Source organism: Phyllosticta citribraziliensis (assembly GCF_038025025.1).
Source record: "Phyllosticta citribraziliensis strain CPC 17464 chromosome Unknown J3D65scaffold_7, whole genome shotgun sequence".
Lineage (NCBI taxonomy): Eukaryota > Fungi > Ascomycota > Dothideomycetes > Botryosphaeriales > Phyllostictaceae > Phyllosticta > Phyllosticta citribraziliensis.
The window spans coordinates 2,100,122-2,124,687 of NW_027117344.1; the positions used below are offsets into that span (position 1 = coordinate 2,100,122).

General features: G+C 57.7%; 9 protein-coding genes and 1 non-coding gene across 10 annotated transcripts; 5 read left to right on the forward strand and 5 right to left on the reverse strand.

The window, feature by feature from the left end:
* Positions 1-59: 59 nt before the first annotated feature.
* On the forward strand, positions 60-1,978 carry J3D65DRAFT_604159 (P-loop containing nucleoside triphosphate hydrolase protein; the record flags this gene model as incomplete). The annotated part of the gene is made up of 7 exons (XM_066798254.1): positions 60-303; positions 330-420; positions 456-511; positions 746-1,156; positions 1,207-1,567; positions 1,617-1,874; positions 1,930-1,978. The coding sequence occupies 7 exons, from the start codon at positions 60-62 to the stop codon at positions 1,976-1,978; spliced, it is 1,470 nt and encodes a 489-aa protein (XP_066654872.1).
* Positions 1,979-6,789: 4,811 nt separating this feature from the next.
* Positions 6,790-7,828, reverse strand: J3D65DRAFT_419213 (uncharacterized protein). Its single transcript, XM_066796084.1, has one exon. It carries the CDS (start codon positions 7,493-7,495, stop codon positions 6,947-6,949), a length of 549 nt encoding a protein of 182 aa, XP_066654873.1. The 5' UTR covers positions 7,496-7,828; the 3' UTR covers positions 6,790-6,946.
* A 1,127-nt stretch (positions 7,829-8,955) lies between these two features.
* J3D65DRAFT_555191 (putative dehydropantoate reductase) lies at positions 8,956-11,613 on the forward strand (the record flags this gene model as incomplete). Its single annotated transcript, XM_066797219.1, has 5 exons — positions 8,956-8,992; positions 9,118-9,238; positions 9,305-9,345; positions 9,408-9,840; positions 9,891-11,613. The coding sequence occupies 5 exons, from the start codon at positions 8,956-8,958 to the stop codon at positions 11,611-11,613; spliced, it is 2,355 nt and encodes a 784-aa protein (XP_066654874.1).
* A 695-nt stretch (positions 11,614-12,308) lies between these two features.
* On the reverse strand, positions 12,309-12,905 carry J3D65DRAFT_628666 (uncharacterized protein). Its single transcript, XM_066800654.1, has one exon. The coding sequence runs from the start codon at positions 12,888-12,890 to the stop codon at positions 12,441-12,443; it is 450 nt and encodes a 149-aa protein (XP_066654875.1). The 5' UTR covers positions 12,891-12,905; the 3' UTR covers positions 12,309-12,440.
* A 543-nt stretch (positions 12,906-13,448) lies between these two features.
* On the forward strand, positions 13,449-15,164 carry J3D65DRAFT_646534 (uncharacterized protein; the record flags this gene model as incomplete). Its single annotated transcript, XM_066802283.1, has 3 exons — positions 13,449-13,545; positions 13,608-13,687; positions 13,740-15,164. The coding sequence occupies 3 exons, from the start codon at positions 13,449-13,451 to the stop codon at positions 15,162-15,164; spliced, it is 1,602 nt and encodes a 533-aa protein (XP_066654876.1).
* Positions 15,165-15,510: 346 nt separating this feature from the next.
* Positions 15,511-16,736, reverse strand: J3D65DRAFT_628671 (uncharacterized protein). Its single transcript, XM_066800655.1, has 3 exons — positions 16,615-16,736; positions 16,471-16,525; positions 15,511-16,266 (listed from the first exon to the last, which is right to left on the reverse strand). Exons 1-3 carry the CDS (start codon positions 16,665-16,667, stop codon positions 15,808-15,810), a joined length of 567 nt encoding a protein of 188 aa, XP_066654877.1. The 5' UTR covers positions 16,668-16,736; the 3' UTR covers positions 15,511-15,807.
* Positions 16,737-16,839: 103 nt separating this feature from the next.
* J3D65DRAFT_419390 (uncharacterized protein) lies at positions 16,840-18,080 on the forward strand. The gene has a single exon (XM_066796085.1). It carries the CDS (start codon positions 16,894-16,896, stop codon positions 17,842-17,844), a length of 951 nt encoding a protein of 316 aa, XP_066654878.1. The 5' UTR covers positions 16,840-16,893; the 3' UTR covers positions 17,845-18,080.
* Positions 18,081-18,689: 609 nt separating this feature from the next.
* On the reverse strand, positions 18,690-18,776 carry J3D65DRAFT_t84. The gene has a single exon. It is a non-coding gene; the product is annotated as a tRNA-Thr (tRNA).
* A 1,226-nt stretch (positions 18,777-20,002) lies between these two features.
* On the reverse strand, positions 20,003-21,567 carry J3D65DRAFT_419403 (uncharacterized protein). The gene is made up of 3 exons (XM_066796086.1): positions 20,919-21,567; positions 20,343-20,508; positions 20,003-20,195 (listed from the first exon to the last, which is right to left on the reverse strand). The coding sequence occupies exons 1-3, from the start codon at positions 21,324-21,326 to the stop codon at positions 20,095-20,097; spliced, it is 675 nt and encodes a 224-aa protein (XP_066654879.1). The 5' UTR covers positions 21,327-21,567; the 3' UTR covers positions 20,003-20,094.
* A 1,425-nt stretch (positions 21,568-22,992) lies between these two features.
* On the forward strand, positions 22,993-24,212 carry J3D65DRAFT_419733 (uncharacterized protein). Its single transcript, XM_066796089.1, has 3 exons — positions 22,993-23,345; positions 23,462-23,596; positions 23,663-24,212. Exons 1-3 carry the CDS (start codon positions 23,091-23,093, stop codon positions 23,948-23,950), a joined length of 678 nt encoding a protein of 225 aa, XP_066654880.1. The 5' UTR covers positions 22,993-23,090; the 3' UTR covers positions 23,951-24,212.
* The last annotated feature ends 354 nt before the right edge of the window (positions 24,213-24,566 follow it).

The following is a 24,566-nucleotide window of genomic DNA, read 5'->3' on the forward strand; positions in this document are numbered from 1 at the left end:
GCGTCCCAGACGACCCGAAAAAACTCTCGACCACGAACACCACATCTCAACCCGTCAACATGTCTCACGAGGAGGACCTCATCGACTACTCCGACGAGGAGCTTAACCAAACTGAAGCCGTTGCAACCGGCGCGACCGGCGCTGCCGCCAACGGTGAACAGAAGAAGGGCGACCTCTCCGTTACTGGTGCCGACAAGAAGGGCAGCTATGTCGGCATTCACTCCACTGGTTTCCGGGATTTCCTTCTGAAGCAGGAGCTCTTGCGCGCCATTACGGACTGCGGTTTCGAACATCCATCGGAGGGTCAGTTTTAACCTTTTCCCCTCAAGCTCCTCCGTCCCTCAAGAAGCGTCCGTCCATCTCCGCAAGCAAAGCCATCGATCGGGAAGCTGCGCCTCACAAGATACTCCTTCCGCGGAGGTGCGCGCTGCAAGAATTGTCGTCTTTCTGGATAGCGTTGGTGACGGATCCATGGCTGCCTCGACAATAAATCTCTGGAGGCTTCGTGGCAGTGTGCGGCTGGCCATTTGAATGAGCCCGAGATCGTAGAATCTCTTCAAGATCTGTTGGAGTGTGTCGAGGCTTGGGTCTTCACTGGGTTGGATTCCGAGGTCTTGCAACACCACCTGCGAGACTGCTCCAAGACGCCGAATTGCGAGATGGACGGACGCGACGCTCGATTGCTTTCCACGTTACCGCTTTCCATTGGGCGAACTTTTCTAACTGCCTCGATTCTCCGCTACAGTCCAGCAAGTGGCCATTCCCCAAGCTATCATCGGCACCGACATTCTCTGCCAGGCAAAGTCTGGTCTCGGTAAGACGGCCGTGTTCGTCCTTGCCACCCTTCAGCAGCTCGAGCCCGTCGCAGGCGAGACGGCCGTCTTGGTTCTTTGCCATACTCGTGAGCTTGCCTACCAAATCAAGAACGAGTATGCGCGGTTCAGCAAGTACTTGCCCGACGTCAAGACCGCCGTCTTTTACGGTGGTACACCGATGCAGAAGGACATTGAGCTTCTTTCCAACAAGGAAACTCACCCCAACATCATCGTCGGCACTCCGGGTCGTCTCAACGCCCTGGTCCGCGACAAGAAGCTTCGTCTAGGAAACATCAAGATGTTTGTCCTCGACGAATGTGACAAGATGCTTGACCAGATCGGTAAGACTCTAGCTGATGCAGCCTGGGCTCCATTCTAACCTCTGTTGTAGATATGCGCCGCGACGTCCAAGAAATCTTCCGTGCCACTCCTACCACCAAGCAAGTCATGATGTTCAGCGCCACGCTCGCAAAGGAGACGCGCCCCATCTGCAGGAAGTTTATGAGGAACGCGCTCGAAATCTTCGTTGACGACGAGTCGAAGCTCACGCTGCACGGTCTCCAGCAATACTACATCAAGCTGAGCGAGGCGGAGAAGAACCGCAAGCTGAATGACTTGCTCGACACTTTGGAGTTCAACCAGGTCATCATCTTCGTCAAGAGCACTCTTCGTGCCACTGAGCTTGACAGGCTCCTGCGGGAGTGCAACTTCCCTTCGATTGCTGTACACTCGGGTGTCAGTCAGGAAGAGCGGTATGTAATGACCCTTTTTAACAAAACGGCGTGGCTGACTCCTCGGTAGTATCAAGCGTTACAAGGAATTCAAGGAGTTCAACAAGCGCATCTGCGTTGCCACCGACGTGTTTGGTCGTGGTATCGATATTGAGCGCATCAACCTTGCCATCAACTACGATCTGCCTGCGGACGCCGACTCTTACCTCCACCGTGTCGGTCGTGCTGGCCGTTTCGGTACCAAGGGTCTGTCTATCTCCTTCGTCAGCAGTGAGCAGGACGAGCAGGTCCTGAAGGAGGTTGAGAAGCGTTTCGAGGTGCCGCTTCCGTGAGTTCCTCCCTGCCATTTCCTATGGTAAACAGTATACTAATAATGTACGAAGTGAATTCCCCGAGGATGGCATCGACTCCAGCAGCTACATGGCCAACTAAGCTAGCCGCTTGGTTACGTGGAGGAAATCTGAGAGGAGCCACGACGGCGCAGAGACGACAAGGAATTGAAGAAAATGCAACATCGGCAAATCACGGACGGAAAAATATGTTACGATTGCAATCGGGCAGGGCCAATGCACGGAGTCCACTCAGTCAAAGTCAGTCACAAATTCGATCCACCAGTCTTCGAACGGCTGGGTCTAGTCTATCCTCTGCATACCTATCTCGTGCCGAGAAGCATCACAAAAGCCTTCCTCTCGCTGAGTGTCGGGTGGGTTAAAAAAAGCAAGCATGTCTTCCCCACTCATTGGTGGTCGTTATCTTTGTCGCCTTTTACTTGGTTGTTCCTCCTTGTTTATCAATGACTAAAGGGAGAGCTATGAAAAAATCCTTTTTGGCGTTTCGTTCACGTACGACCTATCCGTCAACATGGCTTGTGCCAAGCGCTTCGTCATTCAGGCCCTCGAACGGAAGCGTAAAATGTAGATGATAGCTTGTTGTCCTCTTCTGCTTCATTGGTTGCAACTTAGCACTCGAATTCCAAACGACCGACATGATCAGCTACCGACCCAATGCGTCGACGCCGTTGAACTCGCAGCACCTAAACACCTTGACCGGTTGCTGCGTAGCCTCTTTTGCCAACTTCATCTCTGCGCTAAACAAGCGATTTTGCATCAACGACCGCACCAAGGCATGTTCGCTCGCACTTCGACCCTTGCACGATCGCCGTGTCAATGGGGCCCACAAAGCTGTAAGGTAGTCATGGCGTGGCTTTCAAACGTTGGTGCGCTTCGTAAGCATCTGTTCGATCTTGACATCGGCTCAGCCTTTACCCATTCACTCTACTCGGGGCACATCCATCTCAGTGTTCTGGGGAAGCTCTCAGCATTCGCGCAAATGTTGCTGCCTGCTTGGTTGCCCGCTTTTGTACCGTTTTGTCTGCGTGCCTTGCTCGTCCGTTTCTTGGTCCACTAACCAACCAGCGAACCAACCAACTGACCGACCGAGGGACCAATCAACCAACCAGCCAGCTCCAAGTCCGGCCCAAACAAAGCAAACCAGAACAAGACGAGCAGGGAGCGCGTAGTCGGGGCATTATGCAGGGCAACGACGCATCGTCGTCATCCATCGAGCGTCGAGACCAGCCGGCCACATAGCCAGCCAACCTACCGGCGCAGCGCGGAGTTGGCGTCAAGGCACCATCTCATTGCACAAGAGGCAGAGCGTGGGGGTGGGGATGGATGGATGTGTGGGGAAGCAGACGGGCACACGGCGGGGGCTTGGCTTTGGGGATTTGGTTTTGCGGGTTGATGAGGGATGCGGTTAGTGCACACACAGCCCTGGAGCTCTAGAAAGAAGGGTTGGAAAGAAGAATGACCCTTTGACTTCAGACGATGGCTTCAGACGATGGTTTTCTGCATTGAGCGCCCTTCGACCTTCGTTTGATCATTTCAGGTTCAGAGACAAGCAGCTCGGAAGGGACAACCGCTCCGAACGACAGCGTCGCCAATTCTGTTTAGTGCCCGGACATTCACTCATTTCGCGCGAACTCGAATATCATTGCTTGCAGTGAGTGAGAGGCATCTCAAGAGCGTCTCGAAACAACGGCCAAGAGCGAAGACGGCTTAGCAGCAGCTGTAAGTCCAATGCCCAGCAGCCGACGTGACTGTATTTGCGCAGTCCGTATGTGGTTAGTGCCGTACGGGTTGGGAGAGGAGAGCTGACCTGGAGGGTTGAGCGAGACCTTGCTGTTTTGGGATTGGGTAGGTGGGTTAGTGAAAGATGGCTCTCGAGCAGAGTGTACATCAGGTAGGCAACAGGAGTATGCAGACAATGAAGTTAGGCTGAGGGCAGGAAAAGTCTTACTGAGTGAAACCCTTCTCTTGAGTGACCTCGATCTAGTCTGCGCAGTGAACTGGCACCCATCGCGTGCACTTTCAACACCACGTCCAGCCCAGCTCCACACGACCCGGAACACCGCCAACTCGCAACCCAATCGAGTCACCTACCTGCTTCCAGCACTTAATTACCTCAAACGCCAACTCCACTCCGCGACGATCCCCACACTCAGCTCAGCTCCCAAACGCCTACCAAGGACGCCACAGCCGCGCCGCGCTACGCTACAAGCAGACGGCACGTCCCCGGGAAGCAGACGAACGAATCAGTCCCAGCCCTCGCTTCAACCTGCCTGGCCGCCGCTCGCTCCTCGTCGTCGTCTCAATCTCCGCGCCTGGGGCTCGAACGGCGCAATGCGGAAGTCGGATGTAGGCTGAGCCCGTCCTTCTTGTCTGCGACGCTGATGCAGTCTGAATTTTTCTTATACGAGAGAGCGGGCATGCGAGAGTTGCGATGAGGTTATGCGCGGCAGAGTGGCGCTCTTGGTTGGGGCGGGACGCGGGCCGGCTATATCCGGGAGATCCGTGGAGATTGAAGGGAAGGGATGGACAGGTTGGCGTGGAGGGGAAAAATACGGAAGTCTTGATGTATGAGACGGTGAAGAGACGGTGAAGGAGATGGACGCAAGAGTTGGGGCTTAGCAATAAAAATGTAAGAGAGAAGGCGATGGGTGAATAGAAATGTAAGCATGTAGTTAGCCAGGCGCGAAAACGGTGAGCGAATCAATGGCCGCAGCAGAGTCAGAAAAAGCACTGTGCGCTAAAGAGGAGAGTTTGGGTCAAGACGAAAAGCAGGGCGGCGTGTGGGTCAGAGGAGAGGAGCAGCGAGCTGAGAGGTGGTGGTGCTGCAGCTGGGTGAGCGACTGCGGCAAAAGGGCAGCAAAACACGACCGACGACGCGTGGAGCGCTCCACTTGAGCCCTGGATGCCTCTCGTTGGTCTGCACATCTTTTCTCCCCTCTTGCTTGCTCTCCGCTGGCACAGACACAGCAGCGCATGTGCGTACTGGTACCTCGACATACCGCTGTGCCGCCAAGCGAATATTGACGCACGACTCGGATGGATGCGCCGCCAGGTCTTTGTAATCTGCAACCGTCTTCTCATCATCGCGAAGCTGGGCCCTCAAAGTCTATGTCGATGACGGGTTGAGCGGTGCGAGCGGCGAGCCATGTGGGTGTGTATGGTGTTGCGGTGTGGAGGCGTCGAGGTGGCAGCGGTAACTGCGAACAATCCGAGATCCGACTCGGATTTAAAAAGCGAATACGGACGGGAAGGGGAAAAGAAGGGGTCCGTCGATGAGTGGGGAGGGGGAAGAGGGGGACTGAAGGAGCCAGGGTGGTGCCTGGCGCGAGGGACCGCAGCTGGGAGTTGGTAGGGGGAGGACAACGTCGGAGCATCTAGCGACGCGGTGTTACGGGGACGCAAAAGGCTGCTGCGGTGGGTGGATACCGTGTGTGAGTGGCATTGCATGAAGAGGCGACACGGCGGGCGTTGGCGAGCGCACGAGATAGGGGACAACATAGGAGAACAAGCAAGCCATGTTCCCCAGCATCGTGGAATGCATAGCTGCGTGCGAGTTGAAATGGCGATAGCAGAGGTGATAAAGGCATCAGCGGCTGGAACTGAGGCAGATTCCTGTGCGATTAGCGGGCGCGTGATATTGGAAACAAAGCAGAAGAGGAAGGAGGTGTAGAATGGCGCGTCGCATTGTGTAGGATATCCTTTTGATCATGGACCAGTGGAGAGCCATTGTCGACAGTCGTATGCACTGCGCTACTCTAGGTACCGGGCGTGGTTTGGTGTGACGTCATGTATCTCAAGCACCCGAGCGGCACGCGACTGCGGCAGACGGCCGTTGTTGAAGTGGATATGGAGGCGAGACCGGAGACGGAGCCGCTTTGGACGTCGAGATTTATTGCCGCGTGGACGCGATTCTGGCCTGGCCCATTGCCTAATTGGGATGTGGATAGAGGGCAGGGGAGTACATCAGTAGGCGTCGGACCGCGGTCAGTCAAGTCAGATCAGACCAGGGCAACTCGCACGTCCGGCACCCAGAGAAAAGATAGTCGTCTGGCTGACGCAAGAGTGACATACGCCACAGAACCGGCTTGACTGACTCTCTTCTTTTGAAGCTCTACGAGTGCAATTTCGCTTGCCGCATCGGGCCAATGCTATTTTAGGGCGGGCGGCGCGGCATGATTGGCTGCACCTGAGGCACGCCAAGGCTGCGTCGACCCCTTCTTGGAGGCACGGGTAGCTATCTACTCCATGGATGGATGCCCACTGCCAACCGCCGCCGTGCTGCGTGGCGCCCTGACACTTGTCATGTCAATGCCGTGTTTCTTTGATGCAGCAGCTGCTTTCGTGCGTGTTCTCTTGCTCGAGCTTCGGCCGGCGCGGTACGGGAGATGAACTGCCCTCGGACGCCCGGGCACGTTGCGGTCGTCGCCCAAGGCACGGCACGTCTTGAATCGTCCGTTGCCCGGGGCTTCTCTGGCCGTGCTCGAAACATCTCTGGTCTTGGGAATCGAGATCTACAAATGGCGGCCGTCAGATGAGGGGCCCGCCTGCTGCAGAATCTTGGGCCGTCTCACTTGCTGGCCCCGTCGCGGCGCCCTCTGTCCATTTCGAATTTTGCCATTTGCCATGTGTGCTTTTGCAGTCTCGCTGCTAAAAGGAAAAAAAATTGCCAATCTGCCCGCGATCCACCTTTGGTCCCGGGATCTGCCTGCCGGCAGCTGAGGTGGGCTGAGACGCGCCGATGAACCAGCGGCAACGCAGCCTGCCGGTGCCGACCTCACCGTCCGTCCACGTCGTGGCCCCCATTCCGGTTGCGTGGGCTGCCGGTGCTTGGGGTCCAGGACGGCGGCGTGCCTGGACCGAATTTCAAAAATAAATAAAAAAAATAAAACCCTCGACATGTTCAAGGCTCAAACCACATGGCTGCGCCTCGCCTTGCACGAATCGACCGTGCGGTACAAAGCAACAAGGTGTGGCGGGCTGCGGATACCCAGCTCACATTACTCTGGGTACTCTAGCATTAGTGACCGGGCCCTTAACTGGACAGGGCCTCCTACTCTACAGCCTCTCCAAATCTCAACGGCTTTGCTTGGCGCCGGCGGAGAGGAGCAAAACACCATTGTGACGATATAATTCCGTATTCGCTGGATCTGGGGGCCGGGCGTATTCGCGTCGACGTACGTTGCTCTGGTGGGACGGCATGGCGGGCGGGCAGCGGAGACGTCAGGCAACACGTTCCTGTGATCAGATCAGGGCTCCGGCCAGGCAGCGCTGGCGGATGCACGCAGGATTCCAGAAAAGAAGAGAGCAAGCCAGCAAGCCCCTTTTTCGCGCGCGCGCGCGCACGATGGGGACAAAAACAACTTGAGCCCCGGGGGGCCGCCAGTGCAACAGCGAATGCAGGCCCGGGAACCATGGAACAGGCCAGGCCAGGCCAGGCATGACGAATTGCCGTGCTCCAGGGCCGTTGGACGGGCGGGCGGGCATGCCGAAGGCCAGCTAGCGTGCAAAGTGCGCTGCTGTTTGGACGGCACCCAAGCTCGCAATGTGCGTGCCATTGATAGGTGCGGACGACGGCATTTCGGCCTCGTGGAAAGGGCATGGCAGAAATCGGCTGCGCACGTCAAGACAATTTCAGGACCGTGTGGCGCAGAAGATTGCTATTCTCGTACGGCAAAGAATCGAGCTGTTGCGCAACGCTCAAGCTGAAACAGGAGATGACTTGGGCACGCAGCGGGAGGGGCACACAAGATACTACTGCTGCTGGTGCGCTGCTGCGTGCGGGAGAGACAGTGATTGAGACGAAACGACAAGACGCAAGCAGAGTTAGGTACCTGGAGCTTGCTCAAGTTTTGTTTCAACGCTGGCATTAAGCTCCTGTCTGCGGCTCCCGTCATCTTCATTATCATCCTTCGCCCGCCCGACGACGTTGGATTTCGCTCGAGTCGATTCGGGCCGGGTCGCGTGCTGGTCAGCCGTGGGTCAAGGTTGTTAGTTACATTATCTATACAATTGCCGTAGCGCCTGGAGGCCGCGCAAGGCAAGGCGAGCAGCACGCGGTGGTTGGTCAGGTCGGTCGTGAGGTGGCGGATGGGAGCAGAGTGCCGTCGCTGCAGCAGCGTTGGTTCGACCGGTGCAGCGCGTCGACGAGCCGTCTGTGATGTAGACGCGGTCCGGTCGAAGCCATGGAGAACAGAGCTGGAGCAAGAGGTTCTCTCGAGTACATGTACCGTATCGTATCGTAGGCGGGCCACGCCCCCTGTCGGCCATGGTCGCCGCGCTCTTCCGCACACGCGCGCCCTGCCCGCGCTCTAGTGCCCGCCACCTCCATCACCCCAGCACCACCACTTCAGCGAACAGCGATCCGGTCCAGGACCAGGACCGACAAGCACCAAGACCAAGCCCACGACTGTCGACGACCTCAACTGTCGACGACCAGAACAGCGCACTTTCTCCTCCGTCGACTTCTTCCATCGTCAGCGCCGCCGCCGACTCCCGTCAGTCACCCACGTCCACCGCAGTCGCTGCCCCGATACCTTACCCCGTGGCACAGGCGCAACGCACTAATCTCTCCCTGCGCCTTGGCTGTGGCTGCCATTCCTGCGCGGCCTGGTGGTGGGAGCTTCCGCTTCCTCTTGTCGCCCGCGACCGTTGAGAGACATCTTTCCTCGCCCGACGCCCGATAGTCTAATCCGCTGGCGCACCTCCACTCCGTCCGTCCGTCTTCTTACGACTTCACTACCACCACCACCACCCACTCTCCGACGCCCTCCAGCTCGCTCTCTTCCCCTTCTCCTCTCTTCCCCCCATCCCTCCCTCCGGCCCACCGGCACACGTCGGCCTTTTTTCTCGCCCGTGGTCGACTTTCGCTCGTTCTGATTCCGTACCCGTCGCCTTAATTTCCTAATTCCCCTGGTGCTTGGACGTCGCGCCCGGCCTGGATACCTTCGCAACCACCTCACCTTCGTCCTGCCACCACTCTGGCCGTGATCCCCCAGCACTCCACGCCGACCTTCGAGGGGGGCAAAAAAGTTTCTCGTCCTTTTTCTTCACACGGCCATCATGGCTCCTGCAACGCCGAGGCTCCGAATCCTGTCAGGTATGTCGCGTACCTCAGACTCCCGTCGTCCCGCCCTGACACCACTGGCCTCCGCTTGGGGCTCACGTCAACTTGGCTCCTTCAACCACTTGCCACCTCGAGCCCTTGACTGACAATCGTTCTAGTTGGCGGCAATGCCGTCTCCGCCTTCCTGTCCTGGCGCCTCCAGGCCACAAACTCCTGCGACGTGACGCTGGTATGGAAATCAGGCTTTGACCATGTGTCACAATACGGCATAACGATGAAGTACGTGCGCCTACAATCCACGGTTCGCCCCGTCGTACGGTAGTAGCTGACGGTAAACGCCTTCAGGTCCAAATTATATGGCACAGAACGTTTCAAGCCGCGCGCAGGTACGGATTGAACCTAAACAATGTTTCACTTGCACGCGTCCATTCGCTAACCCTCGCTGCAGTTGTGCGATCCCCCGAAGACGCCGCCAATATCTCCAAAGCCCCGTTTGATTACGTCTTTCTCTGCGTCAAGGCCCTCCCCGACGTCTACGACATTGCCTCTGTCATCGAGCCCGTCGTTTCCCCGCAGCACACATGTATTCTCGTAAACACCACACACACCCTCGGCGTTGAAACGTATCTCGAGCAACGGTTCCCAACCAACGTCGTCCTGTCGCTCGTTTCTGGCGCCGAGTTGACCCAGGTCGGCTCGAGCGAGTTCGAGCATCAGGGCTCGACCGAAATCTGGGTTGGTCCGGCCAACAGAAACCCCTCGATCCCGCACTCGATTCAATCCGACATGGCAGATGCGCTGGCCATGACCTTGAGCTCGGGCCAGGTCGAATGCAAGGTTTCCCAAAATATCCGTCAGCAGCAGTATGAGAGAATGATAGGGTAAGAGATCCGCTGCCCCGTGCGCAATCGCCCACTGACCGCAGGCCTAGAAACATTGCCTTCCACCCCGTTAGCGTTCTTTTTGAGACACCAAGCCACGCCGAACTCGTGGAAAAGGTGGGGGTTCGCCAACTGATTTCAGGGGTCATAGACGAGCTTTTGCAGATCGCTGCGGCTCAAGGCTGCACGTTCTCTCCCGAGTTCAAGGATGAGACTATCGAAGCCATGACGCGGCCTCAGGAGACCAACAGTATCATGTATCAAGACTATGCGGCGAAGCGACCCATGGAGGTGGAGACGTATCTTGGATCCCCTATGAAGCTAGCCCAGGAGGTCGACCTTTCCGTTCCCCGGATCGAGACCTTATATGCGCTGCTTCACCACACCAACATCATCAACCAACAACGCCCTGTCGCTCCTCCAACTTCGCCCGGCGCTCAACATCCTCCCCGCATGTCATCTGCACCAATGCCTCGTGGTCCGGCAATGAACGGCATGAACGGAGGGCCAATGCCCATGAAAAACGGAATGCGTGGCCCCGGCAGCAGAGCGGCGTCAATGAGCAACGGCGTCCCTCCGCCGATGATGAGGAGAGGCCCTCCTCCCAATGGCATGCCCCCGAATGGCGTACCCCCGAACGGAATGCCTTCGCGACCCCCCACTGGCAACGGTTACGGACCACCACAGCGACGAGGATCTCTGGACGGCGAAGGGCTTGAAGAGTTCAGCCACATCATGCTCTACGACACTGTTCCTGAAGATGGCGCCAGCGACATGCCCAATGGAATTCCTCCCCCTCCTGGAATGAACGGAATGGCCAATGGCGTGGCCAACGGCATGGCCAATGGTGGATACGACGGAGCAGCCCACAATGACCTGGCCCTGAGGGAGAGGGAACTCGCGCTCAAGCAAAAGGAACTTGCCTTGATGCAGCGTGAGATGCAGATGCGCAGTGGCGGCCCACGACGGATGCCTCCCCCGTCGCAAGTCGACTTTGACGAGCAAGATGAGGATTACTTTGATCCCATGGCTGCTCGAGGCCCCCCGACGATCGACCCTGACAACGTCGACATGATGAGCATCACGTCGCGTCGCACTCGCAAGGCACCTAGCGCACAGCAGCTGCGCCGGAATCCTGAGATGCCGCCCATGAATGGACGCGGTGGTCCCCGTGGATTTGGACGTCCTGGGTTCCCGAAGCGAACTAGCGCCAGGCTCATGGCCGACGTTCCGGGCGTGCACGATTCGATCATGAACAACGCGTTGCTGGGCTACTCTTCGGATCGGTACGGCAACGTTGACCGCGCCAACATGGGACAACAATCGAGGACCAACTCGCTCACTGCGGCCCGTCTGGATGAGATGCACGGCCCCGGGTCCTACGGTCCTTACCCACCTGGACGCAGAGCGAGCCAGTCACCTGGTAATCCCCTGAGCCCCAGCCGCGGACGGCCTTCTCCTCCCGGCGGTTACCCCCCATACGCTAACGGACTTCCCAACGGCAGGCCATCCCCGCCAGGCATGAGGCAACCAGTGCCTAGGCACCCGCCGGGCCATGGGAACGCGGTTGCGCCACAGCAGGTTGAGCAATATGCAGGGGTGAGCAACCCATACCCGCCCAAGAATGCTCCTCAAGTTCGCAGTCTGACTGGAAGTGCGAGCGCTAGCGCGGAGAGTGGAGATAGCGGCGCCAGCGCTCACGTAGATTCTGAACCGTCCGCGGCCAGCAGTCAAAGCAGCATTGGCCGGAACGCTCCGATTGGAGTGCGTTAATCGGGGGATGGGAAAATCAAGCATGTTTAGTCGCTTCGTTTCTTCGACGACTTGCGGCATCCGACTTGGAGTGTTTGGCGCAATTCCTAATTGAGTGCGAATCAATTACTTCCGAGCTCCGGGCAGCGGCAGCACCTGCTGCGGCGGCGACTGCTCCGGGTCGCGTGTGCCAAACGGCGCGCGCTGTTTGGAGATGGGGTCGCGCGCCAGAGAGGGTGTTCGTCGTCGCAATGTCTCTGTCGGCGAGCTTCTTGATGCGGCACTTTGGCAAGATGTCTTAGCGCATGCAACACACGGATCCTTTGCCCCGGCGACGGACCTGGGTTTTTATTTTGTCTAATGATCTGGATAGAAGGGTGGGATGGGCCAAGGCTTTTTCAGCCTGCGCAGGGACACACGTTGCATTTCGCCTACCACGACGAGACATTTGTTTTTTGCCGTCGTCGTCGCAACAGGTACATAACGACGAACGTCGGCATCGTCAAGTCTTCTCTTCTTCTTCATCCATGCCCGAGGAGAACAGTGTTTGAAAGGGTTCCAGGGAGCACCCGGCTAATCATTTCCTACTGTCAACGGGTGCGCGGGAACCGAGGTGGACGGTTGCCTCGATTCTTTAACCATTTCCTTGTCCGACGTTCCTTTTGGCTTTTTTTTTTTTTTTTTTCTTTCTTTGCAGCAGTATCTTTTTTCCTTGAGCACAAATTTGGTAGTGGGGTCGCGGGGGAAGGACGCGACGGGCAGCGACAGAGTATTGCTCCAATCAGCAGCAATGGCATGCACCTGGGCTCAGCAGAAGTGGACTGTGTGTGGTTTTGGTGCTTGTACGGTTACCGTCTGCTGAGGATCATGTACCCGGGTTCGGCGGGGTGTGGAGGAGATGAGCGTGGAGAGAGTGGAGAACGGGGAGGGTTGTATAGGATGGTAGGCTGACATAGATACAAACAAGGCGAAGATGGACACGCTGGCTCGAGTTTTTGTCGACGTGAGGGTGACAGGGAAGTGGAGTGAACAAAGCCCAGGCCCCTTGGGTGGGTGCTGTGAGAGTGCCGCCGTCCGGGTGATGGAGGTAAAAGTTCGGCAAGGAGTTCGCCGGAAGGGCCGCCAGACGAGTCAGGGAGCCCCCAGGCACCGCAGGGAGCCGTTGGAGCCCCAGAAGGGGAGCCCCAGGGAGCCGTATTTGCTGATGCCGACGAGGCTGACAGGTGCCAGACCAGGGTGTGGGCGTGGGCGACCTGGACGACGACAAAACCTGGATGCTGGCGGTGAAGAGGCAGCATTCCAGTTGAGCGCGGGGTCCATGGCTTGGTTTTCCCTCCCGTCCGGTCCTCCCCTCAACACCATCGTCACATCGTCGCCCTCCTCCGCCCACTCTGCTGCTCTCACGTCCGTCGCTCCCCAGGCCGGCGCCCTCATTACGTAGTGCTGCCCCGCCCAGCGCCCCGCCCAATGACAGTAATGCCACCCAGGCCCGCATAACAGCTTTTTCGCCAGCCTTGACGTCCCACGCGCCCAGCAGACTTCGGTCTGCCAAATCGCCGGCCCCTCCAGAAGCTCTCCAGCCCGAGTCTGCTCCCCAACCTTCCACGTCATTCCTCTTCCAGCCTCTCGTCCGGCCCTCGACCCTCGTCTCCGTCGCTTTGGTCGCTCTCGCCGTCCTGCTCCAGTTTGTGATACCGCGCCTCTTCCTCGACCAAGTCTCCCCCCCACCTGGCGAGCCCCAAGACCTCCTTCTGACGACTGAGGCCGCCCTGCTCCATAAAACCCCGCCATCCTGCTCCGCACCCTCACCCACCACCCACCACCACCACACCTTCAATACCCCCTTCACCCGCAGCATGGCTCTAGCAGACGAAGCAAGGCGCGTCGCCGCCGAGTTCGACTTCACCCCCGATGAAGTCCGCAATTCCGTCAAGGAATTCATTCGTCAAATGGGTGCGACCCGATCCCATTCCTTCTGCCATGTGGTGTGATGTCATGCTAACCCGGGAACGCAGACGAGGGTCTCCAAAAGGACGGCACAGAACTCAGCCAGATCCCCACATACGTGACGGCTGTTCCCAATGGCACGGAAAAGGTGAGGGTGATTGACATGCCCTGCATGCCCCGCCGCTAAAACATCCTCGCAGGGCCTCTACATGGCCGTCGACCTTGGCGGCACCAACTTCCGCGTCTGCTCCATCCAATTGCATGGCAACAGCACCTTTTCCCTGACCCAGTCCAAAGTCGCCATCCCGCGCGAGTTGATGGTCGCAAAGACGTCCAAGGAGCTCTTTTCCTTCCTGGCCAAGCAGATTGAGGCTTTCCTCAAGGAACACCACAGCAATCACTACCATGGCCACATTCGCAGGCGCAGGACCACCTCGCTTGAGGGCGGCTTCAAGGATGAGGAGATCTTCTCTCTCGGCTTCACCTTTTCCTTCCCTGTCCGCCAGATTGGTATCAACAAGGGTATCCTGATGCGCTGGACCAAGGGATTCGACATTGCCGATGCTGTAGGCCAGGACGTTTGCGCGCTTCTCCAGAACGAGATTGACGCTCTCCACCTGCCTGTGCGTGTGGCCGCGCTGGTCAACGACACTGTGGGAACCCTCATGGCTCGCTCGTATACTTCTCCTGGCAAGACTGGCACGCTGCTTGGTGCCATCTTCGGCACTGGCACCAACGGTGCATACGTGGAGAAGCTGGACAAGGTGACCAAGCTCAAGGCCGACAATGAGGCTGTCTACGACCAGTCCACGGGCGAGATGATTGTCAACACGGAATGGGGTTCGTTTGACAATGGACTCAAGGTGCTGCCGAACACGCCCTACGACGCGGAGCTGGACAAGAACACGCCCAACCCAGGCATCCAAATGTTTGAGAAGCGTGTCTCGGGCATGTTTTTGGGAGAGATCCTGCGCCGGGCAGTCATTTCCCTCGTCAAGAACCCTGACGTGCCTCTCTTCAAGGACGAGAACAGCGCCACCAACGATGTACACAGCACGACCACGATTGACGCCACTTCGCCGCTTTGGAAGGAATGGGGCCTCGACACGTCGTTCCTCTCCATTACCGAAGCCGACGCCTCCCAAGGTCTCCGTGTCACGCGGCAGACGCTGGACCGCGACTACGGCATCAGCGCTGCCTCTGTCGAAGATGCCGAAGCCGTCAAGGTCATTGCTCGCGCCATAGGCAGGCGTGCTGCACGTCTGTCGGCCGTCCCCATCGCCGCCATCGTCCTCGCCACCGGCAAGCTCAACAACTCGTCTGCGTCCACGACCAGCGACCACCCGGCGACAGCAGGCTCGGTGCCTCGCGGCAGCGGTCCCTCCGACGCAGGCAAGGACGACGTGTCCGAGGACGACGTCATCGACATTGGCGTCGACGGCTCGCTCGTCGAATTCTACCCCGGCTTCGAGGAGTACATCCGCGAGGCGCTGCGCGAAGTCCCCGAGATCGGCGCCGCCGGCGAGAAGCGCATCCGCATTGGCATTGCCAAGGACGGCAGCGGTGTAGGTGCGGCGCTGATTGCGCTTGTGGCCGGCAAGGTCGCCGCAGATGCCGAAGAGTAGATCGCATCTTGAGGCGCCGGATGGCCTCGCTTCGTTTTCTTTTCGATAAGCTACTTGTTGGTGTTGTGCGGTTTGTTGTTGGGCTTGAGAGAGACTGTCGAAAGACAGTGTGAGATGGGTTGGAGTGGGCGATCTTTTCTTTCTCTTATACACAATTATGACGCAGCCGAGAGAGAAGATGATGGATGAAGGTTCGGGAAAGAGCACGAAGGCTTGGGCACGGTAGATATGGGCGGTCATTTGTCTACTTCTTCGTAGCATATCATATATCACATTATTAAGCTCCTAGCTGTTTCCCAGTGGATGAGTTTTGAAATGCATCTATGAAGACAGAGGCTGAACCCCTTTCTCTATACCATTCTCTGCCGCTCTTATTCACTGGCAGCCTGGGACGTAGCAGCCATGTTAAAAATATGTGACAGGGGATGAAAAGTCAGGTAAGAACTCGTTATGGACGAGTAAAAGCAGCTGTTGATATAGACAATTCGCTGTTTTCCCAGCTTTGGCGGCGATACTGATCGGTCTAGATGATTGGTATGAATACATTCGCGTCCGCAATCTCACGCATCCAGGTACAGTAGCACCTTAGAGTGATCAACTTTTGCCAGCCACGACAGGCCCAAGTCTCCTTGCTGCCTCAGATTCACCTGACGGTCTTCTCCACAAATTCCTTCTCCAGACGGCCCACCTCCTTCTTAAACGCATCGACCTCCCTCCAGCAATCCAACGGACGGCGGTCGTTGATCCGCAAACACTGGACGACATTCGCCTTTGCCTTTTCGACGCCCGGGTCGGCGGCCTCGACGCGCTTGCGCGACTCGAGCTTGGCGCGCAGCTCGTCAATCTGCTTCTGGACCAGGCCGCGGCTCATGTCGCGCTGGCGCTGCTTCTCGGCCAGCGCGTCGGCGCTGCTCAGGCTGTCGGCGATCTTGTCCGTCAGCGTGTCGTGCTGGTCGTTCTTGTCCGAGGCGGTGGCTTCCGAGGCCAGCGTGGTTTGCAGTTGCGAGAGGCGCTGCGCTTCGAGGGCGCGCAGCTTTTCGAGCTCCGCTGACAGGCGCTCTTGTACTTGGCGCTCGAGGGCCAGGGCGCGCGTTGTGTCGGTCTGTTTTGGGTTTGCGCGGGTTAGAGCAGGCTCTCGTTTGGGTCCAATTGTCTTGTCCATCCTCTTGCTTTCTCTTCCCCCTTGTTTATGCTTTCCCCGCTTTCCAACTGCTGCTGCTGTGGTCATGGTGTGGACCGGCAGGTGCGGGATAGGATTTCTGAATTACGCGGGCGATGGCGAGCCATTGGCACGCAAGCGACGTACCTGCGGACTGTTCTGGAGCGAGTCGGTCAAGTGCGAGGAGAGGTGGACGGGTGCTCTGGCGTAGAGGTCAGCCTGCGGTCAACTTTTTTGCTCTTTGGCGAGCCAGGATCCATTGTCTGGGGGAGAGAAGGGAAGAAGACGCACGCGTTGAAGACATGGGCCTTGTCCGCCTCGGGTTTCGAGTTGCCCGCGCCCATGACTGTAGATGCGCGGAGGAGGGGAGAGGGGGAGGTGGAGGGGTGAAGGTGGGTTTGCGGATTGCCTTGTGCAAGTGGTTGACGTCGATTGCAGAGCACCGCGAGGTGTTTGGCCGGACCGGAGCTGTCACGTGCGCGCCTGCAGCTTGCTTGAAGCTCCAACAGCTCGCATCTTCAACATTCTCCTTTAGCACAACTACGACTCTGGCCGCCGCGGCGCAGTGTGATGCTGCAGACGTCAATTTCTGCCTGGCTCCAGAAGCCCAAGACCGTCTGCGAGCCCGCACAAGAAGCCGTTCAACTCGAGCCGCGGCAAAAGAAACGCAAGCCAGACGACGATGCCAGTACCTCTAGAGTCAACAACAAATCGCAGCCGGAAGAGCAAAAGGCCCTTTGCTCTCAAATATCACGACCGAAAGAGCCCAAGTTGAACGACTCCAAAGCCAGCGCGAAAACTTGCTTGCAACACTTTACAACAAAGTCCATTCTGCGTCCTCTGCCACCCAACGTCGACATTGCGCACCTAGACGCGTCGACTCTGCACTCGTTCCGCCGCCTCAACTCGCTCCTACTCGAGGTATCCTACCCGACCAAGTTCTACGACGAGACGCTGTCCGACCCCGTCGTCCACGGCCTCTCGCTCGCCGCCTTCTGGCGCGACGACGTCAGCAGCAAGCGCACCTCAACCTCGACCACGAACAAAAGCGCTGCCGCCGCCGCCCCTCCCCGCAAGCCCATCCTCGTCGCCGGCATCCGCTGCCGCGTTCTGGAACCCTCGTCCCTCCCGCTGCCCTCGTCTGCCGGCAGCGGTGGCAACACGACGCTGTCGTCCTCGCGGGGCCCCATCCTGTATATTGCGACGCTGGCGACGCTCTCGCCATACCGCGGGCTCGGCCTGGCAGCGCACCTGCTGGCGCGCGTGACGGCGACGGCGGCGCGCGAGCACGGCGTCCAGGCCGTCGTGGCTCACGTGTGGGAGCGCAATGACGAGGGGCTGGCGTGGTATCGCGCGCGCGGCTTCGAGGTGCTAGGGAAAGAGGAGGAATACTATCGCCGTTTGAGGCCCAGCGGCGCGTTGGTTGTGAGGAGGAGGATTGGCGTGGCGGATTTGTTGGGCGAGGAAGGGCGATGTGGAGAGGACGTGGCTGAAAGGCATGAGATGGATGCTGTCGAGTGAGTATTTTGGAGAGACTTGCAGCCGGAGCCCAACGCATCCCATCTGTCCGTACTTCTACGCCACCGAACAGGCCAGCTGTCTGTGGTCAAGGGCCTGAAGCTCTCGAGAAACGCGGACAATGCCACCACGCCACGCATCGCGGGATGAATCGCCCAGGCGAGCGGCAATGTCACAGCATGGCCACATATCTCCAGTCCCTGAGATGGCCCAGCAGCTTTGGAGGGACAAGGCTCATCCACGCATCGGATCCAAACCGCGAATGTCGAGTCGGGCTGGAATATGCCCAGATGAGACGCGAATCTGTGGACTCGACGCTCATCTCATCCCACTGTATCGTTTGGCTACCCAGTCCACCACGAGTCTACGATTTGCAGGCATGCTACAGGATACCTACCTTCTGGTTCTCCGTCCCTTGACCCAACTCACGCGTTAAACGTGGAATGTCCAGCGGTTCTTCTCCCTGCCTTTCCAAATGCATCCCCCGCGAGAGTCCAAGGGGACGGATATGGTGAACCGAAGCATACAGCCAGCATCGTGCAGTCACTCAACGCACGCAGCCGCGTACATGGACTGGCCGACACGCCGCATATCCTCAAATGCGGACCAAGATATCGCAGTCCTCATCCAAGCCTTCAGGAAACGCCCGGCGCAGAAATATCCCAACGGCCGCAAAGGCAGACGACCTCAACGCAACACAACCACGGAACATCAAGACCCTTCCCAGGCCCTGCCCTTCCAGTCCGTCCCTCGCCATGCCTCCCTCAACATGCCCAACCAACCTGCAAAACCAAGGGACCAAACGGAAAGCAAAAAGCAAAAAGAAGGGCAAAAACAGCTCCTGGAATCAGATCGGCCAGGACTTGAACCTGGGACTTGGCGTGGATGCGAATGTTTGAACCAGCGACATGCGTTGCCAACTACGCCACCGATCCATAAACGTTTGTGAGGGGCGCTGTATGGTGCGTTAGCGAATGCAAAGGATTATATACCAATAATGGCGACAATGGTTTACTGCACTGCTTTTATGTCGGACAGCGGAGAGAGGGCAACGTAATTGCAATGCGTTGCTTTGACTGCACAATTCACCACCTAAGCTGATTATTGCATTGAATTGAATTGTATTGCGCCAGTTGATTGCGCTGGATCGGTACACCCTCTGGGAGTAAGTTACTAATGTACCTACTTACTCTACATACTTTCCCTGAGGGAAAAGGGTTGCTATTTCCTGTAATTACATACTTCAAAACCCATACATTGCCACGTGCTCTATAAAGACACCCTATTTTTCTCGCCTCTATTCCCTTGTGTAATTGGTGCAAATGGCGCAATGCAATTTGGCCTACATGACTGACTGGGTTATCCTAACTCAGGAGGTTGACTGCTTGAATTGCGTCCGTGACTCTTTGTAAGCACCCTGGTGTCGTCTGCACACTGGCAAGAGCAGCAGACGAAGGAGTCATGGCAGTGGTAGCGGCAGAGCTGATTGACAGACATACTGACGTTCGATTCGTTTCAGAAAGCATATGGAGCACTGTGGAATAGATGGACAGCAGCGAGGTTCAGAACATTTGCAACAAAAAGTCTTACCCCTTTTCAAATAAAACCACGTGCACGTATCGCTCGTGTAATTCACCGAAAAAAAATTATGCGATTGGGAACCAAGCAGTAAGTCGTCCCGTCTTCAGATGACACGTTCTTTCTCAGAATCAAAAACGATCGAAAAAAAAGGAGGGGGGAGGAGGCTGCAGAACAGCGAGGAAAAGGGACCGGCTCACTTCGCACCGTAGACGGAGAATTGCCAACGCGCAGCACTTATTTGACAAGTCTTTGTCACACAATCTGGGAACAACATCTTTCTTTTGTTGCTCTGCTTGAATTGGGCGGCATGATGAGGAGAAGGAGGGAAAGGGGTGGTTGAGGAGGAAATGTCGTGCCAGCTGCACACCAACTGCTACTTTCGGCATCACGTGCGCTCTGCACCCAATGGCGAACAACCAACAGTTCGGAAAGTGGTCCGCGTGCTCTGCAATCCGTTCCACTTGCCCTGCAGCAAAAGCAGCAGCCATCCCCACGAACGCGCTCACATCACGAACCCCTCACCCGCTCCCTCTCCCATCCTCGCAGCACGCCGCTTCGGTCTAATCAAACGCACCCCCATTGACCCCTGAAATCCACACTTCTCCGCAACCAACGGATACACATCCAGACCCCCCACTGATGGCGCGATAAAGCGATGAGAGGGCCCCGCGGCTACGTGAAGCCGTTCTTCTCGTCAATATGGCGGTATCGTGCCTGCTCGGCGCGGTTCTTGAGCTCCATGGCAACGCACATGACGACGAGAGCATCGACACCTGATCCCGGCACAAAAATCAGTAAACCACCACTAACCACAAACGAAGGGAAAAAAAGCCGCATCGTCTCAAACCCTCTCCGATCCAAAAAGGTTTGGTTTGGCAGAGACGAAGAGGAACAAGAGTTGGGTTTTGCACCATACGTACCGACAATGCCAAAGGCGGCCGTGAAGACGACGTCGAGGTACTGGTTGGCGAAGCTGCTAAACTTGCCGATGCAGCCGCCCTTTACGGCCGCCGTCTGCGCGTCCGGGCAGATGTCGTCTTGGACGAAGGGCGGCGACGAGGGGCTGAAGTAGCCGCAGCATTTGAACTGCGATTCAGACAAGGGTTAGCAATGCATTGGTTTGGCGGTGGCGGTTGTTGCGGTCAAAAGATGTGGCGTCGAGGCTGGTAGATGGAGACGAGAGATGGAAGGGGATATCGGATCATCTGGGGCAAATGGCTAAATTTTGCCATTGAAGCCTGTGGTGCCTTCGGAGACTGCTGCAAAGGGGAATTGGGCGAGGTCATGGGTGTAGAAAAGCAATTGATGGACAAGTCGGTGTGATTGATGGTTGGTGTAGGGCGAGCGAGATTTGTCCGTCCGCAAAAAGCAAAGGGCTTTGTGCGACTGCGGTCGAAGATCAAGCGGGCGGGGACTTGGACGCCAGGAGGCGCTTGTGTTGCGAGAGGAACGGGTAGGATGCGCGTTGATCGCTCGAGTTGGCAGAGGCAGCCTACCTTTTCTTGCAGCAGATTCTGCGTCGAGGGTTGCTCACTGGCCCAGATCTTTCCCAACAGACTGCGGGTGCGCAACGTCTCTATCCAGATGATCAGGCCCACAATCAGGGTAAAGGTTCCAGAGACGACGACGGCCCAGCCGTGGATGCGCAGCCAACCCTTGTTGGTGCGCAGGAAAAAGGCGGGCAGGACGAAGAGGAACGAGACGAAGATGAAGACGGCATTGACGATGCCGGCGGTCAGTGGCGTGGGCGTCTCCTGGAGCAGAATGTGCTGGGCAACGTTGCTGATGGTCAAGTCCTTGGACAGGCTCTCTTTGGAGACGACTGAGAAGCCCATGATGAGGCCGCCCGAGACCAGAAATAGCAATTCGAAGGCGGCAAGGGTGAGGAGGATCTTGTCGGCCATGATGTCGAGTCGATCGTCCAGCGACCTAGCCTCTGCAGAATATTGAAGGACGTTGGAAATTAAAATAGACTACAACGAGGAAGGAGAGACAGGGTGCGCCAGCGCTCAGCTGCCGCAGTGACGATGTGGATATTCAGAGGCACGAAGGAGGGGATGAGAAGGGAAAGAGACTGAGGAGGGAGCGTGTGGGTGGGCGTCGAGGCAGCACCGGGAGGTGGAATGGGGCGGCAGACGCGGGTGCTGGGGCGCGTCGGATATGACATGATGGTGAAGTGGTCGTACGCGAGCAGTTTCACGGGCGCGACAAGAGGCAGCGGGTGATTGGGCGGGTGGTGATACAAGTGTCTTGGTGCGCGGGGGCACGATCTGAGTGGAGAGGAGTGTGCAACGGGCAGGGCTCGCGGGCGTGATCGAATTGCCCGAAGAGGAGCTGGGCGACCGAAAGCGGAGACTTTTGGGGATTTATCTTGTGCGGTGCAGTTTCAGGGCAATCCGAGAGCGGAAGTGGGTTTCGATAGCGCATGATGAGGATGAGCGATGGCAGTTCTCAGAAAATTATCAGATGGGCCGACGACTCTGACATCAGCAGGCGGGCAGCTGGCGCCTTCCTGATGGGGCAAGGGGCGGGCGGGGCCGGGTGTCGTCTTGTCGAGTCGAGTAGAGACCAAAAGTGGCCGGCGTGGAGATGGTTGAAGTGTCGTCGTCGTCTGGAACGCGAGCGACGTAGGAGTAGTCGTGACCATGTGAAACCATGTCCTGGCCTTCGCTGCCGGGATGAGGGCCGGTCCCCCTCGGCTTTTCATCGGCGCCGGCCAGAGTCAGCTGACCGCGGGTGCAGCTGTGCCTAAAGAGGCCCCCTCGCCGCCTTCCGTCTCGGGCAGAAACTAAACCTCTTTTTCCTCCGCCGGCTAGTCCCCAACCGGCCACTTTGCTGCAAACCCACCAAGACTGAGGTAAGTCACAGGCTAGCCTCATCACTCGATCCCACCCGATCCCACAGCTCTGCTCTGCTCTGCTCTGCTCTGCTCTGCTCTGCTTTGCTGCAACACCACCACCACCGCCGCCGCCCATGAGGCACCGCCCGCCCGTCGTCCCTCCAGTCCGCGCGTCGCTCTGATCGGCGGGCTACTCGCAACCCTCCAATTACAGCGCCGCGCACCTGGCCTGGGGCTTGCTGGGCCTTTGGCTGACCGTGGCTCGCCCGTCCAGGATCGTCTTCTGCGCCGCCGACTGGCTCGCCCAGCGCCCTCCTTCTCCACACTCGTCCACAAGAAACGAATACAGCCCTCCGTCCGGCTTTTCCCAATCCCAAACCTGCCCTTTTCCTCTTCAGTCAGAGACAAACTTTGCTCCGCTAAAGCCAAATCGAAAAGGTACAGTGCCATCCATCTCTCCACCCATTCCACCACCGCCTCTGTGCGACCCCCGCCCCAGTCTCGACGTAAGCCGAAACCAGCCTGCCTGCCTGCCTGCCTGCCTGCCAGCCCAGATGCATTCCCTTGCTTGCTTGCCTCACCCGCCACCGCACCGCACCGCTCTCCGCCCCGTCCCGTCCACCACACTGTCATCCGTAACTGAACATTGCTTTAGGCTTGGTCCCAGACGCCCTAAGCCAAATCAAACCTTTTTTCTACCGACTGTCCTCCCTCGGTCGCCGACGCCCTGTCCACCCGTTTCCTTCCAAACAGGAAACCCCAATACAGTATACCCAAACCGTCGCCACCCTCCCACTAGCCCACAACCACCACCCCCCGACAGCCCCAAATGGCCTCCGAAATTACCGACCAGGAGCAGCAGCAGTCGCCTTCGCAGCAGGACGACGTCAACAACGGCAACGGCCAGCTCCAGCAGCCAGACGCCAACCGGGGCACCAAGCGCGCGCGCCCCGCCGCCGACGACGATGATGACGACGACGACAAGCCCGGTCGCGAGCGCAGAAAGATTGAAATCAAGTTCATTCAGGACAAGTCGCGTCGCCACATTACCTTCTCCAAGCGCAAGGCAGGCATCATGAAAAAGGTACCTCGTCACTCCCAGAAACAAGCTCTCGAGCTTTGACCGTCGCGCATCGCCCGCAAACACGCGCCACACCGCGTCGCATCGTCCAACTTCAAGCTAACACTGACTTCTCCCAGGCCTACGAGCTTTCCGTCCTCACCGGCACCCAAGTCCTGCTCCTCGTCGTCTCCGAGACCGGTCTCGTCTACACCTTTACCACTCCCAAGCTGCAACCTCTCGTCACCAAGCCCGAGGGCAAGAATCTCATCCAGGTACGCGTCGCGCGCGCGCGCATACATCCTCTTTCGGTCGCGCTTAAAATCGCTAACACTCTCAAGGCCTGCTTGAACGCGCCCGAGCCTGCCACCAACGAAAACGGTGTCGACGGCGACAATGCCGTCGAGTCGACCGAGGACCAGCACAGCCAAGTCCCGAGAGGCGCACCGGGAATGCCCCCTGCGCCTGGAATGCCTGGCGGCTACATGACCCCCGAGCAGGCCCAGGCAATGCAGTACCAAAACTACCTGCAGCAGCAGTCGCACGCAAATGCCCAGTACCCCATGCCGCCCCAAGCAGGCATGCCCAGGCACCCTCAGCAATACCCGGCCGACCAGAAGCTGGCGTAGTGCGCTGCCATCTCTGGAATTTGCTGGTTTACAAAAGGAAAATCGATACCCCAATCCCAGTATGAAAGACTAATCGAGGCGCCTCACGTTGCCCACTCGTATATACCGGGAATGTGTCTGCTCTCAATCACTGGGAAACTGAGCTGGGTGGTGGCTTGATTTGGTGTCGGAAGGAGTTTTTTTCCAGGTTTCTGGGAGCGCTGAGTGGGTTGCAAACTTGCTGGCTTGAGGTTCCCCGACTCTTCTCTTACTCCGCCGCTGCTGCTCTTTTCCCCTCTTTTTTTTTTTTTTTTTTTTTTTTTTTCTGTTGTTGTTGTTTGCTCTCCTTGCACACCCAATGATCAACCCCTACCCCTCACCCCACTCTTCTCTTTCTCTCTCTTCACTTCGACGACTTTCGTTGCCAGGGCCCTTCCCACGGGTTCGGGAGGGCGGCACTAAAAGCCTTTTTTTCTTTTTCTCTTGATTGCATCGACCGTCATGGTTGTTCCCGTACCACGTCGTCGCAGAGTCTGCTCCCAGCATGTCGTCTTTGCATGGCCCCTCGACTTCTCCTGGCCACGGCTCATTCGTCTCGGCGCCTTTGCGGGGGCATCTCGAGAGGTGTGTGGGGTTG

Coding starts and splice junctions, on each gene's coding strand:
- J3D65DRAFT_419403 (XM_066796086.1), bottom strand. CDS start 21,326: ATGGCCGACAAGATCCTCCTCACCCTTGCCGCCTTCGAATTGCTATTT. Junction 20,509..20,918: donor AGAATCTGCTGCAAGAAAAG/GTAGGCTGCCTC, acceptor TCTGAATCGCAG/TTCAAATGCTGCGGCTACTT. Junction 20,196..20,342: donor GGCCGCCTTTGGCATTGTCG/GTACGTATGGTG, acceptor TGCCGGGATCAG/GTGTCGATGCTCTCGTCGTC.
- J3D65DRAFT_419733 (XM_066796089.1), top strand. CDS start 23,091: ATGGCCTCCGAAATTACCGACCAGGAGCAGCAGCAGTCGCCTTCGCAG. Junction 23,346..23,461: donor AGGCAGGCATCATGAAAAAG/GTACCTCGTCAC, acceptor GACTTCTCCCAG/GCCTACGAGCTTTCCGTCCT. Junction 23,597..23,662: donor AGGGCAAGAATCTCATCCAG/GTACGCGTCGCG, acceptor AACACTCTCAAG/GCCTGCTTGAACGCGCCCGA.
- J3D65DRAFT_419213 (XM_066796084.1), bottom strand. CDS start 7,495: ATGCCCTTTCCACGAGGCCGAAATGCCGTCGTCCGCACCTATCAATGG.
- J3D65DRAFT_628666 (XM_066800654.1), bottom strand. CDS start 12,890: ATGCTGCCTCTTCACCGCCAGCATCCAGGTTTTGTCGTCGTCCAGGTC.
- J3D65DRAFT_419390 (XM_066796085.1), top strand. CDS start 16,894: ATGCTGCAGACGTCAATTTCTGCCTGGCTCCAGAAGCCCAAGACCGTC.
- J3D65DRAFT_628671 (XM_066800655.1), bottom strand. CDS start 16,667: ATGGGCGCGGGCAACTCGAAACCCGAGGCGGACAAGGCCCATGTCTTC. Junction 16,526..16,614: donor AAGGCCCATGTCTTCAACGC/GTGCGTCTTCTT, acceptor CCTCTACGCCAG/AGCACCCGTCCACCTCTCCT. Junction 16,267..16,470: donor CGCTCCAGAACAGTCCGCAG/GTACGTCGCTTG, acceptor AACCCAAAACAG/ACCGACACAACGCGCGCCCT.